The sequence below is a fragment of the Anser brachyrhynchus genome (assembly GCF_964034855.1).
Source record: "Anser brachyrhynchus genome assembly, chromosome: 1".
Taxonomy (NCBI): Eukaryota; Metazoa; Chordata; class Aves; order Anseriformes; family Anatidae; genus Anser; species Anser brachyrhynchus.
The window spans coordinates 73,020,092-73,036,320 of record NC_137694.1 but is presented as its reverse complement, the minus strand read 5'-3'; the positions used below and the strand labels follow the sequence as shown (position 1 = coordinate 73,036,320).

Below are 16,229 nucleotides of genomic sequence, written 5' to 3'. Positions count from 1 at the left end.
GCCAAAAATGTTTAATTTTGTGAAGTCTGTGAGTTCATGCTTTTGTTTTACCTTAGTTCACATCTTTTGACTTGGGAGGAGGGGGGCGTTCTTGGATGTGAACATGTATGATGAAGTATCTTGTTTCTGGATTTTAAGCCTGTATTGAGAGGAGGCTGAAATAAATCATTTGCAATAATAGTTGAAATACGCCATATTAAGTAGTGTTAAAATGGGATGCAAAGTTGTTTGGTGTACTGGCTTTAATTTCTCTGGGGTAGAAATCTGAAAGTGTTGAGTACATTGTCATGTAAAGATTCGTCCAGCTACCTAGAACTTAGAGTGGGTAGCAAGGGAATGGATTGGGTTCTCCTGCTCTGGCTTTACCTACTGAAACTAATTTTTCAAGCAATCTCTTGGCCAGCTTGGGGAGAGTACCTGGGGAGCTTCCTTAGTAGCAGGCAGAGTAGCATTTGCAGAGTTCGAGTGTTGACAAGCAGCCTATTTGTGTTAATTTAATAGTAGGAAGAAAGCCACCTCAAATCTGGAAGGGGCAAAATGGCCACTGCCATGTGGCAGCTACTGGCTCAGCATGGATCTGCTTCAGTTTGCACTAATTGTAACTCTAAGCTTTCATTGATTTTGATCTGTCTTAAACATTTGCAGACTCATTTAGTTTTTGTAATCACTAGTGGCCAATATTTGATATTAATGTAAGTTGAATTGGAAAAAAAAAATGTTTTGTTCTGGTTACAATTCCAGAATGTTAATATTTTCTGTGTTTTTTGTTTGTTTGTTTGTTTGTTTTTCCAGCTTTTCGTTGTAGCCTCCAGTTTCTTGGAAACATTGCAGCAGGAAATAGAGATTCCCAGAATAGCATTTGGAAGTGTGCTTTCCCAGATCTCTTCTTGTAAGCATGGATGTGTTTTGTTTTTTTTTTATACTGTAGTTTCTGTGGTTATATTCAAATCTTTTGTATGCAACAGTTGTGTCTCTACTAGCACCATAAAGCTTTGAAAAATAACTTTGGGGAAAATGGGGTGGCTGAGACCATATCCTGTAGATGTTTTTTTTGTTAGTCAACCTCAGGGTCAGGTCCTTTAAAAACCTGCTTGTTCTGAACTGACAGTAAATTGATTTCATTTAACACAAACTGGAAGAAAATTATGTTTAAAATGATGATCTTCAATCATAAACTTTATTTCAGAGTTGTTTTCTATTAGTTATAAGCGGGTCACTTCCAAGAACAAAACTTAATCCTTGTGTCTTCTGATTCCTTTGCCCCTATCCTAACCTTATGAAAATATCTTCCCAGAGGTTGATGACGTATGTGTCATGAAATACTACATAAACCATTTTATACTGACACGTGACAATATTATTAGTGTATTTGGCAAAATCTTTCATAATGGGCTAATAACAAAGGCATATTTATTGAATTTGGTACTCATTCTGATTCTGTTTTTGGAGCCCACTTGTCAGCGCTGGGTGTAGGAAGATCTTACGGTTATAGAAACAGATAATTACAATTTTTACAGTTTCACTCAGTTCTTAAAACTTCAGGTAGCTCAAATCTAGTACTGGTTTTGTAAATTGCCTGTTAAGTTTGGCCTTCAGAATCTGATTTTTTCTTTGCAGCGGACTTCTTAAGTTTTCTTTCTTCTTGACTTCTCTTAAGCAATGGCAAACTCACGATTCACAAAAAGACATCAGACAAGAACAACTCAACAAGCTGAATGTCCCTAGTGTGTTTTTCCAGCATGAGTTTTAACCTACTCTCTTAACGTCATTTTCTCTTGAAGGACCTGCTTAACTTACAGCGATGAGAAAATTGTTGCCTATTGTTGTATGGTCTTGTTTACCTGCCTTAATTCAGAGAAAGTGAGAGAACTACTGGATCCTGAGAACTTGACTGTGGCTCTTCGTGTCCTGAAAGTCTACAAAGAGCAGTTGGAGTCTGAGTGGTCGTATGTATCTTTAGACTTTTTTTTTCCTTCTTAAATAAGGGTTCTCCTAGCATCAGTCTCGATATTAAAATATCTAAATTTGTGACTCTAAGTAGCAAATGAAGATCTATGTAGAAGCTATTAATTTGGTATAGCGATAACTTCCAGAATACTTTTACTGACTTTTTCTGTTAAAATAAGACTATGATTTGTTGACGATGTAGACAAATTCTAAAATCAATGTTTTTGAATTGTTTTGTTAATGAAACAGGGTTCCAGAATGCAAGTTAGTTATACCTATATGATGATCTGTGGAGATTTTTGAAAGAAGGCTAAGTCAGAATATAGTCTTACAGACTCTTGCTATTGGATACTCAAAAGACATGTATGACTAATGGTTTGTGAGTACTATGGAAAAGGTGTTGTGTTTTTTTTTTACAAATCTGTTGTCTAGTGCAACATGTAATCATTTTCATATTGAAACAGAAACACATTTTGTTTGCAAATCTTTTAAGCTTGATTTTTCTTAATTTAAGAGTATATAATCAGTGGTTTTATTCCATTGTTCTACTGAGCTTTTTATTTTATTTCTTTGCTAATGGCCATTTTTGTAAATATTATTGTCAGTTATGCATTTCAGAAATGTTCTGTTTGTCAGCAAGGATGCACATAATAATTCGGTTTAATTTTTATGAGGCATTCCAAGTGGGGGGGAAAAAGGATAATGAAAACAAAACTCTGTATATTTTTGTATCTTTCTTTTGATGGTCATGTTTAAATTCAAAATTTAATTAGGAATAATTGTTGAGGCTTTACTAGTTATTTGGAAAGTCTTCTAAACAGAGTTAAGATGATTGAATGAAAAGCAAATGTCATTCAATAGCTTGCTTCGGTATTGAAAAAATTACTTCAAAATTTGTTTGTGGCTGGGCTTTTTTTTATAACCAGGTCAATTTGCTTATGACATAAATTGTTTTCAGAAAGCAAACTTAAAGTTTCAGAGTCGGGTGACCAGACTTCTATTTCAAAAGTGACAAACTGAGTCTTTAATTTTGGCCTGTCAATATAAACACATGTGAAATAGATTGCTTTTCAGATAATTATCTGGATTATCCTTCATTTTCTTTATGTATTGAAGATATGCTAAAATATATTTTGACTAAGATATGAAAGCCAGGGAGGGTTGGAAGAGGTTGTCATGCTATCAAATTTGTATTTTGAAGGCAATTGCAGAATAAATGCAGCAGCAAAATAAATTGAGCTATCCGTTTCTCTGATCTTTCTAGTCTGAAGTGCATTCTATTAACTTATAAAGTCAATATCTTAACTCTGCTCTGCATGTTTGCTGTGGGTGGGAAATGGTCTTTCTTCAGAGAAAGTCTTTCTTCTTCAGTCTCGAGATTAAAAAGGGGCAAATTTCCATGCAAGACCATGATGAAGGAGAAGAGACGAGTAGAGAAGAGTATTTCTGTCATAACACGGTTATGAAATGTTTGTCTTCTAATTCCTTTCAGAGTATTGATTTTTCTCATATAGTAAATATACAGAAAAAAAGGAGTATCTACCATGCATTAAGAAAATTATATGTTCATTTTTCTTTCATAGTACTTTAATGTTGGCTGGTTTAGTTTCAAACCTAATTATCATTTTTCCCATGTGAAAGAAAGTCATGAGTTTGTAGTATATGTTTCTTAGCATTTTATTTCAGTAATGCAGGCACTTCTCAGAGTCAGCACAGGTAAAATGTAAACAAAACAAAGTATATTTCAACAGTGCAGTATCAAATATGTAATAGGTATTCAAACAACATTACCTTGAAAGTGGAAAAAGAGAATAACAGGTGCTGCCTTTTCTGTCTCTTCATAGCTCTAGCTTTTTTGTTTGATGCATCTTGTAATTGTTTCACCATTTCATTGTCCTCCCTGTGTTTATGCTTCTTAACTCTCCATTTTCTTTTCCTGTCTCAAGAAACATGGTTATTCCCTGGTTCTTCCTTGTGCTCATCTGTTCTTACTGTGGATAGTATGTCACAGCTGAGGGCAACTTAGATGGCAAAATATGTTCTTTCTTCATGTTAGAGCTGACTTAAAAATAAATAAATAAATAAATAAAAGAATCTATTCTTTAAGCAACTACAGTATTTAGATATTTGAGTGCATGGATTATCGTCGGACTATTCGGTGTGGGGTAGAGGTAAGAAAGTAACATTTTCATGTACTTCTTTATTTTTAAAAACAAAACAAAATGAAAAACATCCAAACAGAAAAGGTTTGTTGGTGTAAAAGGTTTATTTTTTGTATTTTCAGTGGGAATTTGCTAGTAAGTTCCATGTCTTATGGAATGCTGATTGAAATAAAATCTTGTTTTCTGGTTTTGGTTATGATTTTTTTTGTTATTCCAGTTAGCCATTAGTCACTGTGTTAATACTAACATCATGCTTTGATCTTAGACCAGACAATGCAACTTGTGGACCCTATGCTATGTAGTGTAGTTCTGAGTACTCAAAGATCAGGGAGAGCCTAGCAAGTTAGTAGTCTTGTTTCAAATAAAATAACCATTGTAAATTTTTTTAAAGTATCTGTATCACGAATTATTAAGAGGTTTTTTTTTCGGCTGTCTTGGCAGTATTAACACAGAATGTATTTCACAGACAACGAGTTGTTCTTACTTAGCTTTAATTAGAGAGGAATACAGAGAATTCACTTAATCCTGTGAATAGCTGGCTACGTTTTCACAAGGTAACTGCGACCTTGTACTTTGGATTCTTCTTATCTTCTTGCCTTTTTCAATTTGTAAAGCACATAGTGTAAGAGCTTTTAGGATTATTCCACCTGATGCCACACAGCCAACCTTTCTCACCCAAAGATTTTTCTTTTTTTTCTACAGTGTGAGAATATAATTTGTCTTCAGGTGGGTCTGAAAGCCTGTTTCCTTTATTACCACTAATTCTCCTGCTGTGAAATATGGACAGATATATCCACGTAATATAATGATGCTATCGGGTTAACCCTTCTCCCTCTGTCCCCCCCTCCCTCTGTCTCACTTTCTTGCTCCTATTGCCGAGCACCAGGAAGTAAGCCAGCCAGCTCTTCTGCTGACTTTCTCAGTTCCTGCATACTCCAGCAGTTTTCTTTGCTGGTTCTTCAAATTTAGGACAAAGTTCTACTGATTCCAAACATGTTGCATCTGCTTTCTCTAGGAAACCTGTTGTGGACTTCTCATTGCTCCATTTAGTATCGTAAAGTGCAGTTCCTCTCCTGTGATCAGGCAGAGAAAGTGCACTCAGCTCTTTCATGCATGAGCTTTTGAGGTGTGAATGGCCTGAACTATAATTTAAACTAGATTTGACGGTGTCCAGAAGTGACTCCCTAACACGTACTCTGTTGTGAAGAGAAGAGCTGAGCAATAAACAGGATTTCTTATTTTGATAGAAATAATGGTATTTACTCTGGCTGAGGAAAGTTGTATGTTCTTATCTTGGTGATAAGAACACTTTCTGACAAGGATAAGTAGAGAGCTAAGATTTGTCCTTGGGTCAGTGTTGATCCTGACATGTAAAAGCTGTCCTAAGGAGACAGCATTTCTACAGTTGTGCAGGTTTTCCTGTGCCTTACACTGATAATGAACAGCTATTCTTTCAATAAGAGTCTTCTGTTTATGAGCCATTTTTGGATATTGAATGAATTGTACTTTTCTGCAATGAAATGTGTGAAAGTCAAATGCAGTTGTTGCTTTGAGGATATTGAGGTTTGGACTCTGATGTATTATTGCTGCTGTTGCTTTGAGGTTAGTGTAAGTTTGGACTCTGGCATATTATTGCTGCTGTTGCTTTGGGTTCATTTTTGTTATTTCATATAGTCTTCTCAGGTTGGACTCAGTCTTGGTTCATTACTAAACACATTTTTTCTCATCTGCGAATTAAGTTGCTTTCTGATATGGAAAACTGTGTGTGAGATACAATCAGGTAAAAATGCATAAAGAGATTTCTGTCCCTTTTCTTAAGAAGGTTAAGCTAAGCTCTCTGGCTGGACCGTAGAAAAAATATTTTGTCAGCAATTCATTGAAAATTTTGGAGCTGTACTTCAGTTCTCACTGCAGTACATACCACTAGGATTGCTTAAATGAATTTACATAGCTGTGGTATTTGCAACAAAACCAGTACTTTGTTGTAAAGGTTTGGGTCCCTTGTGCCATGGCTACCACAGTGCACAGCAACCATTTTGAAGTGGCTATTTTGGCATTTTTTGGCTGAGCCGAAATACAAACTATTCTTCTTCCAGGAGGTTATGCTCACTGCCAGATTCATATATGACTGTGTTTAGGATGTTCTTACTTGTAAAGTTAAAAATATTACTTAATTCCTGCCTACCTTCTTGTGTCTCAGTTTGAGCATCCAGATTCGTATTACATCGCTTAAAAAGTGTATGTGTGTTTATTCATCTTGGCTGTGCTTTCTTGCTGTCAAATGCTGCTTTTAAGTATTGATAATCTTTCTTTGAATATCGGGACAGTTTTGGTTATAGGCAAACCAATTATTCATGATTTTCTTCTGTTTATCATGTACTGAAACTTATGAATTAATTTTCCTCTGAAGTTAGTTTCCAATGAATTCCACAAATAAACACTTGTGATGCTCAAGTTATTTTTCCAGTTGCTGCCGTGAATCATTAAGACAAAGAGAATATCCAAGATGAATGCTTGTATTTACGGCCGTTAGCCTAACTGTAGTTTCTCTCATGGTGTCCTTACTACTTCATTCCAGTAATAAGTGTTGGGTTTTCTGCTCTTGATGTATAACAGGGGGAAGCACATCTTTAAAATCTTTTTTTTTTTTTTCAGTGAATTGGCAATTCCTCCTCTGTTTGTGATCCTGCATTTATGTTTACAGGTCCAGTTTTCCATGTCCAAGCTGGAAGAGTTCTTAGGTGAGACTTTAGGAGGAACCTCTTCCAAAGTGTGATGCCTTTGACTTCTGTTAAGTAGTTCTCCCTCCAGTCTTGCAACAGTTCTGTAGGGAAAGGCTTTGTCAGAGAAAATCTGAGATTATGATAAACAGTTTTTCAGAGCTTCCTTTTCTAGAAGCAGCTGTTGGTAGCAGACCTTCTGTAATTCCTGTGCTGTCTGCAATAACACACTTTTCCAGTTAAAGAGCAAAGGAAGCATCTCTGAAGGCAGGACGTAGTTTTCGGGATTCCCCTGTCACTTTTGTCTACCTCTTGAATCAAGAGCTGTTCAGTAGAAAACAAGGATTTCCTGTTGGTAAAGAGGAAATGTCTGGAGTGTTGCAGGTTGGTGGCTGTACTTTCTTAAGGGGGTGCCTTATGAGAGAGAAGGCCTCAGATTGGCAATTTATGAATCTATTCAGTGGGGGGGGAAGCAAGACATCCACTTTCTAAGCATTTTTTGAAACAAAAAGGGTGTTTTATGATTGGCATGTTGAGATTTTTGATGTGTTTTGAGAAGATGTTTGTAGGTTGACAGCATAACAAATTGCCTCAGAACTTAGATGAAAACTGTGATGCATACCTATGTGTGTCTTTGAGTGATACATACTTTTTATTAAGTGTTTTCTGTAGCATGCTTTGAGCTAAGAAACAGCTATATTTAAGACCTAAGTTGGTTCAATAAGGAATGCCCCAGTCAAATTTTGTATTCAGTTTTTGTGTGATCGTACCTCCTTATCCATACTAGATGATCTGAAGTCCCATTTCATTAAGCTTGTGGTTACTTGTAAGCTTCAGAAATGCTTCTATCTCTGAAATCTGTGAAGTTGCAGAATGTAATTCCCACATTTAATAAATATTTATTGATTTAAGAACCTCCTCCTCTTTTTTGGAAGCTTGATCCTCTGAACAGCTCCAAGTTTTTTTTATCATTGCTGCCTTTGCCATCTTTAATATTAGATGCTGAATGGCACTTTAAAATAGATTTAATTAACATATATTAGGCAATGTATTTTTAAACTGCTTCTAGTCAACACAGCTCCTTAACTTGTTTCAGGCTAGCAGTCCTGTAATTTTGAATACCAGGCACTCTTCTGAGATTGCTCTTGGGAGTTAGACCAGCAGCAATGATCAGAGGAGGCAGATCATGCATCTCTAACCGAGGTTCTTCAAAACATAATCTGACTGGATGTATACCCCTTTGTTTTGTAGCCTTTGGCTAAAATGTTAGAGCAAGAAGAAACTAGAAGTTTTCAGGACTGAAAGCTGTTGAAACTTACCTGTCTTGTCCTGAATGTTTGGATCTCTATTTGGGCTTGTAAAGAGTGCTCAGAGCTTGCTGCATTCAGAATGTTTCAAGGCGAATTATGTTAAAGAATATACATCAAAGTGTATATCTTTGCAAAGACACTGGCTCTGCAGAAACAAGTTAGTAAGTATCCTTTCTTTAGTTTGATTTATGTCATACACTAATTAAATGATCCTGTCTGTTCAAGTGTTCTTTGCTGTGCAGTTGTTTTCTAGAAAATGCATGGACCTTTTTACTGTGCATTTACTATTTAGGCTGTTAGCTTAGGAGCAAATAATTGCTAACTTTGGTGGGAAAACTTCCATGCTGCTACAGCTTGGGTGTACAAGTGATTGTTCCTGTCCTTAGTCCTGAGACCTTGTCCTTTAATGCAGGCTCCTTGTTTGAGGGGTTGGTTATGTTCTTTGGCTTCCAGCTTGCTCTGCTCATGCTCACAGTTGTGGGATTCGCATTCCATCTTGCAAGTGGAGAGCTTTTAAACCTCTAAATTTCTTCTGTTTTTCTTCCACCTTCTTGTGATTCTTTTTTTCTTTTAGTGTTAGTTCTCTTTTATCTGTTCAGTAACAACAGATCTGTCTGTTAAACAATGATCAGTCTTTCTGCATTATGCATCTTTTGGCTTTACTTTCTCCACCCTATATTCCATTCAAATGAATAAGTGTGGTTTTCAAGCCCCTGTGAGACAATAATTTATTTTCTGTGTATCTTCATCTTTCCAATATACCTCCATAATAGTATTTTCATGCATAGTATTCTTCTCTTAAAGTGTTGACACATTAAGTTGAACATATCTTAAACATGTAAGCAACTATACTTACTCCATAAGCTAATATTCTTTTTGCAGTGCTGCTTTCTTTTGACAGCTGTTGCCTACCTAAGGATGCTGTCTGGGAATTGGACAGATCCTTCCCTTAGGAAACAAAGCTGGAACACACTGTTCAGTAACTGAAATGTTTCCTACTCAATCTATTCCCTTGTGATTACTACCAAAGTTTGAAAAGCCCTCTATAACTCTCTCTGCTGCAGTTCCAAGGGAAGAAGAAAGCACAAGTGGTATCCGGTGTTATATATGCAGTGTGATGAAAGGCCTGCCAAGCGTTGCCATTTTTTTCTGTAAAAACTTTTTTGTTTTAAAAGTGCAGAGAGCTGTGCCTTAGGCTCTGGAAAATTGTGCAGCCTTTAAAAAGGCATTCCTCTGTGTTTCCCCAAACATCCACATCTACTCCCTTTTGGGTTGGTATTAATCATCAGCAGCAAAGTGTGTTGCACAGTTTAGAAGCTACTGTATTTGGAAGAGAAACCAGCACAGAATGCTACATGAAATCTACTTTAGAATATTGAACCTGCAAACATATGTGTTTTGTAAAATAATTAGGAAAAAAGTAGTACAAAAGTACATTATAATTTATCCTAACTGAGACCAATGTGTATTCTAAAAGCTGTTTATTTTAGAAATAGTTTGGTGGCTCCATTAGAGATGAGTGTATAGCTTGTGTCATCAGTTTTTCCAAGTGTGTGCACAGGGCAGTGTAGCTACTATGAAAAGAAAAAACAGGTTGTATTTTTGATTCCTGAAGAGCGAGGAACAAAAATCCTTCATTTTAAAAAGAAGCATAGTATGCCTTTTGGCTTCCAGAAAAATGATATTAAGAGTGTGGTCAGCTGTTTGGCATTGGAAGTAAGATTTTCTGAACATCCACTTTCTCTTTTTGAGACCACAGCTGAATGATGACTGTAAAGATTAGGATGCGGGGCACCCCCTCCCCATTTTTTGCCTTTGGTTATTTTGTCCTGGCTTATGGAAAGAAGTGTGGACAGAAACTAGTGCTCCTGTGGCAAGGAGTCTCGCCCATGGGCACATATTTAAAGGCAAAGATGGAACTTCTCAGTAGAGTGCTCGTTGCTTAATTGATATGCATGTGGTACAGAGACCAGAATATGTTACCTTTTTTTCATTTTGGGCTGGCAGCTCTGTCTCTTCTCTCTGACAGTCCAGGGTGTCCCCCGCCCCCTTCTACTCTACGGCAAGTAATTCTTATTTTTAATTCTAGGAAAGTTAGAGTTATGTTGCAGGTTCCAAGTTCAACTGTGGTTTTAAATAGTACTGACAATTGGAAAAGTCTCTTTAATTGTAGAGATCTGAGTAGCTTTTTTCTATTTGCAGTAGCAGGGTATTGGCACAGATTTTCCCAGTCCTTCAAAGCTCAGCCTCACATGTTTATTTGTCTTGTCACCTCTTTCTTTGTGTATATTTTATGGAGACAGAGGAATGGGAAGTAATTCTTTTGGTAATAATCTTCCATTTTTTTCTTGGTAACTCTTCAGAAAAAAATAATATTCCAACTTTGCATATAAGTAAAAATAAATCTCTTCAGTGCCTCTCAGGTGTAGCTATCAAGTTGAACAGGAGTGTATTCTGAATCAGAGAAACAGTACAGGTCATCTGAACTCAGTCTTCTAGATGTGAGAGTTGACTTAGTGGACCATGTTGTGGCCTACAAGGAGTATGTATTCATTATGGGTAACGACTTTTGAAGAAGGAAGAGAATTCCCTGTTGTGCTCTCTTCAACACAGGAGAAGAACATTCTGATGTTGAGCTCTAAATATGGAAATATTTTTTCTTACTCTTTTTTTTTGAGCAAGAAGTGCTTTAATGCTGGTGTTTGAGTAGAGTGAATTATCTTGTTTCTAGAGATCTTTAACACCACATGTACTCTGTTATTAAATAGCTTGTTTAAAATGGTTTTGATAGAGTGCTTATGTTCTTATGCAAGGCCAGAAAATACTTCTGCTTCTCAAATGTGTTATGGTTACAAACAGTTCTGTATGAAGCACATTGGTTTTTGTTGTGGTGTGGCATTTGTTTGTTTTTGTTTTTGTTTGGTTTTAAAAATGTGAAAAGGCTTGTGATATAGCTTTGAAAGGCTGTCTGATTAATTTTTCTTCTTTTCTTTAAAATTTGGGTGATTTTGTCATGCTTGTTTGTTCAAGTAAAAAATGCTATTTCATTCTTAAGTATTTTGGATGGTGTGGCTTTATTGTGGGATGGTGAAATACACTTTTTTTTTTTTTGAGATCAGAAGAGAAGTTTGCTGATCAAACAGAATCGCAATATCTTTCTTCTTTCTACTAAAACATTTATACTTTTCCCCTCATTTTCTGAGACCAAGGACACTGTTCTCTAAACTTGCTAATGGGATCAAATCAACTTAATATGGAGCATGACGTTTTATGATAAAGCTGATTGCTTACACCCGCCTTTGATTGGAGCAAGCTTAGTGGCCATTTGGAATATACTGAGTGCAAATACAGCTTATACCATTTCGTTTTGGCTGCTGCTCAAGTTCCATGTGGTACAATGCAGCCCTTGTGCTATTGTTAAGTCTTTGAACTGAACATCTCCTCTATTATCTACTATGTAAGCACTTGATTTTTTTAGGATTTTAGCCAAACAATTTTTAACTTTAATTTTAAGTCAAGAAAATTGGCATATTTAACACTATTCATTTGTTACTGTGTTACACTTGCATAACAACTTTAATTTTCACCATTTCCTTCACTAAATTACAGTGGTCCTCAGTTTATCCCAGTTATCCCAGTAGTCTGCTGTTGGCCCCCAAAGAGAATTTAAGTCTACTACCAAAGCCTTTTGTGTGCATCTGAAATGCCGTATTCAGTCAGTAATCCAAAACCAAATGTCTTTTTTATTTCAAACTTCTGGATGGTCTTACTTTCCCTCTTCTTCTTCTCCTTTACCCCAAATGAAAAACAGGAGAGCTGAGGACTAAAAATATCAACTTTAATTTCTTGCACCCTTGTTTAACTACCACCAGAATTTCTGGACATGATAGCTCGAGTTAAGTGCTTTAGTCCACTAGTAATTCTTCTGTTGACTTCTCTTGGTGATGCTCCTGTAAAATTTGTTTGTGCTGTATTCTTTATGATGCAGTAATGTAGGAAGTGGATAAGGTAAACGAGAAAATCAAATACAGAAGGAGGAATTTCTGAGGGTTTACATATTTTCTTGAGATTAAAAGGATAAGAAGCACATACAGAAGTATATGCACCTTTATAAGCAGAAACTTTGTTCTGAAATACTGCAAGCTTCTCAGGCAGTAGAGGTCTAGTCCATAGCATGTGAAAGATGCAGATGAATAAATGCAAGAGTCTAGACCAAATAATGACTAAAATACAGATCTACCACTTCACAGTAGTAATCACTAATGTGCACTTAGTAGCATTATAGATCTTTGTGGTAATTATTGATTATTTTTAACTACAGAACAAATAGTCAAGATTCTCCTAAAGTAATATCAATCACAAAATAAGGTATAAACTTACAGTTGCAACTGTAAAATTGAAAAATTGGGGCTCATATTGTTCCTTAAATGCAATTTTACTGTGCTTCATTGTCAGCTGAAAGTTGCACATTATGAGGGTAAATACTACTGTGTTCTGCACAGCTAAAGTTATTGTGGTTTTCTGTTTCCTTTTATGGCTCCAGATAGAAGCCTGTGCTTCCTCTCTAATCCTTAAGAAATGCCATCAGTTATCGTCCTGAAGGTTTAACTGTAGATGGCTGTTATGCCATGAATAACAGTTCAGGAACGGTGGAAGTATTTCCCTTGACTGCCATGCTGATGGTTTGATGAAATTGTGGTGTTATGTCTGTGTCTGTGCTTCTCAGTGTTGGAATGTATTTGTGCCGGTGACTGTGGGGAAGTCTATACGTTCAGATTTGTGTTAGAAAACTCTTGGATCAGTGCTACGCTGCTCAGAATGCCAAATTTAAGTTGATGATTTCATATGACTATATTATTTTTTCTTTAAATGTGTATACAAATATCAGTAAATAAGGACAACATAAAATATCCACCCCCCCCAAAAAAAAAAGTCTACTTTACAATAACTGAACTAGATGCTAGCTAAGTTCACAGTTATCATTAGAAATATTATAGCTATCTTTGGACTTCTTGTTCTCCTATTTGCCCAGTTATCATTGAATATTTGTCCTAAAAATACTTTGTTAAAGCTATAAGGTTTCTATGTCATCTTCCTCTTAGCTATGTAGTATGTTACTGATACTCAATAGGCTATTTGGAAAGTGGAATGTTGGGAGGACATGGAGGGAATATTGAAAATGCTTGGTTTTCATCGTGCTTTAGCTATTCTTTAACAGTAGCTTCACAAGCTCAGAGGACGTTCTAAGATTTGTTCAGTAATGATTTTGTATGTAATACACTGATTCAAAAATTCATAGGTAGGTATATGTTTGCTTTTGCAGTATACATTACACTCAGTACTGCTAGGAATATAATTTGAGGATTTTTTTTTTTTAATGGTGCATGGCTGAGTTTAAATTAGATGACTGTCATCTACTATTGGCTGTTGTGAATGATACTTGGGAAAGTGATCAGTGTAAATACTGGCATTAACACAAGGGCAGAACATACCTCCTCCCCTTACAGAGCAAGGGGTTGGATTTGGATATTGGCTTATATTCCTATTAAAAAAAGGGGACTATTTTGGTAAGTTAAGAACAGTATTTTTCTGCCTTACATCTGACAAAGCAGTTTCCATTTGCTTTGATGCTTTGCTAGATTTATTTTTACTTTATTTTATTTTAAAAGAAAATTTATTTGGACACTTTTCATGACTGGTGGACTTAAAACAGTGTTGTAACAGCTTAATAGTTATAACAGTTTTCAAGCTTGAACTTTGGATTTTTGCTGAGGTATGTAAAAATTGAATTAGTGATTTATTATTGGAATTGTGGTGTTCCTTTTCTGTAACTGGCAAAATAATTTAACTAGCTTTCCTTCAAGCATTTGAGTAAAAGTGTGCTGAATTGTTTGGAAATGGCCATTGCTATCATAGGGAAAATGTTGGGAGAACAATATTCAATTAGTTTATGACAATTTGTATCTATCAGCAAATAGGGCAAGAAGCATGTCACATAGTCATCTACGGCAGCACCAGTTGGAGTATATGTAGACGCTTGTTTGTTTTTTTTTGTAGAACCAGTAATATATATATATATATATATATATTTATTTTTTTTTCTCCTTAGGTTCCTGATTGTTACAGACCATTTGCTAAAATGTCCAGAGCTGGTAAAAGTCCTCTATGCCAAACTGAGCAATCAAGAAAGGTAACCCCAAAAACCAATGTGGCTTTTAGTATTTAGCATTCCATATAGAGTATCCTGTTCACATGACTGAAAAACTGTGTGGTTTCATAGTTGGCACAAAATCTCTAAATACATGTTTCAATGTTAGTAATGGTTTTAAATTGGTTGGTTAACATTACAGCTTAGCCACAACTGGCAGTGATTTATGTAGGGTTGCAGAATCCAGGTTGGCGCCGTTACTTGGTAAAGAAATACTTCAAAAAAAAAAAAAAAAGACAAGATTTCATGCCTGTGCCTTGACTTCATAAGAGCACCACACCCTGCAGTGTTTTATAGCTGTATATGAAGTGTCCTCAGCTGCTCATGCCCCTGTTGCAATTACAAGAAATTGAAAGAAAGCTTTTACTAAACTTGGAATTACAACTAATACTGGTTAGCAGAACCTTTAAAAAAAATAAACTAAAAAAAAAAAAAGTACAGATGCCCATGATTACTCAATCTTTTAATATTTTCATTACTGAAAATATTATTAAAATATTATCACATCTTGTGATCATACATTCATGTATTCAAAACGGCTGCTTCATTCCCCAATAGCCCAGGGAAACTGCAAGTTTTTCCCATGGTTTTTGCAGGTGAAACACAAAGCAGTAAACAAAGCTGTCCGTATCTCGTTTTTTCTGTGGTTTTGGTGTGATTAAAGCCGCAGTGTGATCACAAATGATGGTTCAGACAGACTATAAAGAAACAAAAGAAAAAGTGTATGATTGAGACCTCTAGATAAAATATTATTAATGTATAGGTAAGGGATGGGAATGACAAGGAGGGACATACTGTCTTTCTCCCTTTATTCAGGTTGGCCAAATGGGAACTAATATGAGGTGTGTGCTTACCATGCCTGGAGGTAGGGGTTCCTTTACCAAGTATTTAGTGGAAAATTCTGTTTTAAGTGAATGAGCTAGATTTAATTCTTTTGTGGGTGTTATGAATGGTATTTTGTTTGTTTTTGTAATCCCCTTGAGGACAGCCAGGACTGGGTTAGGTTGTTTATTTGCTTTTACAGCAGTAGACCTAATCAGTTCTAGAAAGGTCTCAGCTGGGTTCATTGCATGCACTGTGCTGCAGATGGTGATCAGCTACATTGACAGAAGGTATATTTGTGTAGACGTATGTATGTTCACATGTGGGATGGCTTTTTGCAGCATTTTCACTGAATTTATCACCAGTCCCAAGAGTTCTGCAAATCGAACTCCATTACGTTTTTCAAAAAGAAAACTGCAGTTTCAAAAAGAACTCATTTTCAAAAAGAACTGCAGTTCAGTTTGTTGTGAATTTGATGCTTCTTAATTTACTGTCAAATGTATGCAAGTAAGTGTTACAGAAATAATGCTTTAACATCTCAGCTAAAAGAAAAACCTACAATGGCATCTTTCTATGTAACTTTGTAGCATATTTAAGAATGCATTCTTTTGAGATATATGAGGAGACAAATCCAATTCAGATAAAAACATTTTGACTGTCATTAACTAAAGAAAAAAGTGACCGTATAAACCAAAGCATAGGGAATTCATTGTTTCAAAATGAGGCAAGGAGCCTTCACCGCAAGAGTGCCGCATTGGTGTCCAGTAAGGCTGACTGAGTCATATTAAATGAAGAAAGGACAGATGCGGTATTGAGGTGTCTGGGAAAGGCAGCTTGAACTCATGAATAAATGGTAATTCTCAGCTAGTGTTTTCTATCATGCACATTAAATATGTTTAATTTAAATATATTTACTGAAAAGAACTACGCTGAGAGAGTTTGCTAATACATACATTAGTAGTGACTCTTTAAGTTGGCAGTTGCCTTAGATAACCAAAATATATGCAGTTGCATAACCGCAGTATTTGCACTATTTGCACTATTCAAAGAATTTCCTGTA

General features: G+C 35.9%; 1 protein-coding gene across 9 annotated transcripts in view; it reads left to right on the top strand.

Annotated features, from left to right (window-relative positions):
• ATXN10 (ataxin 10) overlaps positions 1–16,229 on the top strand; it is a 124,870-nt gene that overhangs the window by 43,523 nt on the left and 65,118 nt on the right. For 7 of the 9 annotated variants that reach the window (XM_080576598.1, XM_080576601.1, XM_080576594.1 and 4 more), the window contains exons 4-6: positions 793–889; positions 1,782–1,946; positions 14,249–14,329. In XM_080576598.1, coding sequence (XP_080432724.1) covers positions 793–889; positions 1,782–1,946; positions 14,249–14,329 — 343 coding nt within the window. The remainder of the gene's footprint in view (positions 1–792; positions 890–1,781; positions 1,947–14,248; positions 14,330–16,229) is intronic. The other 2 variants (XM_080576596.1, XM_080576600.1) reach the window with 1 other exon arrangement.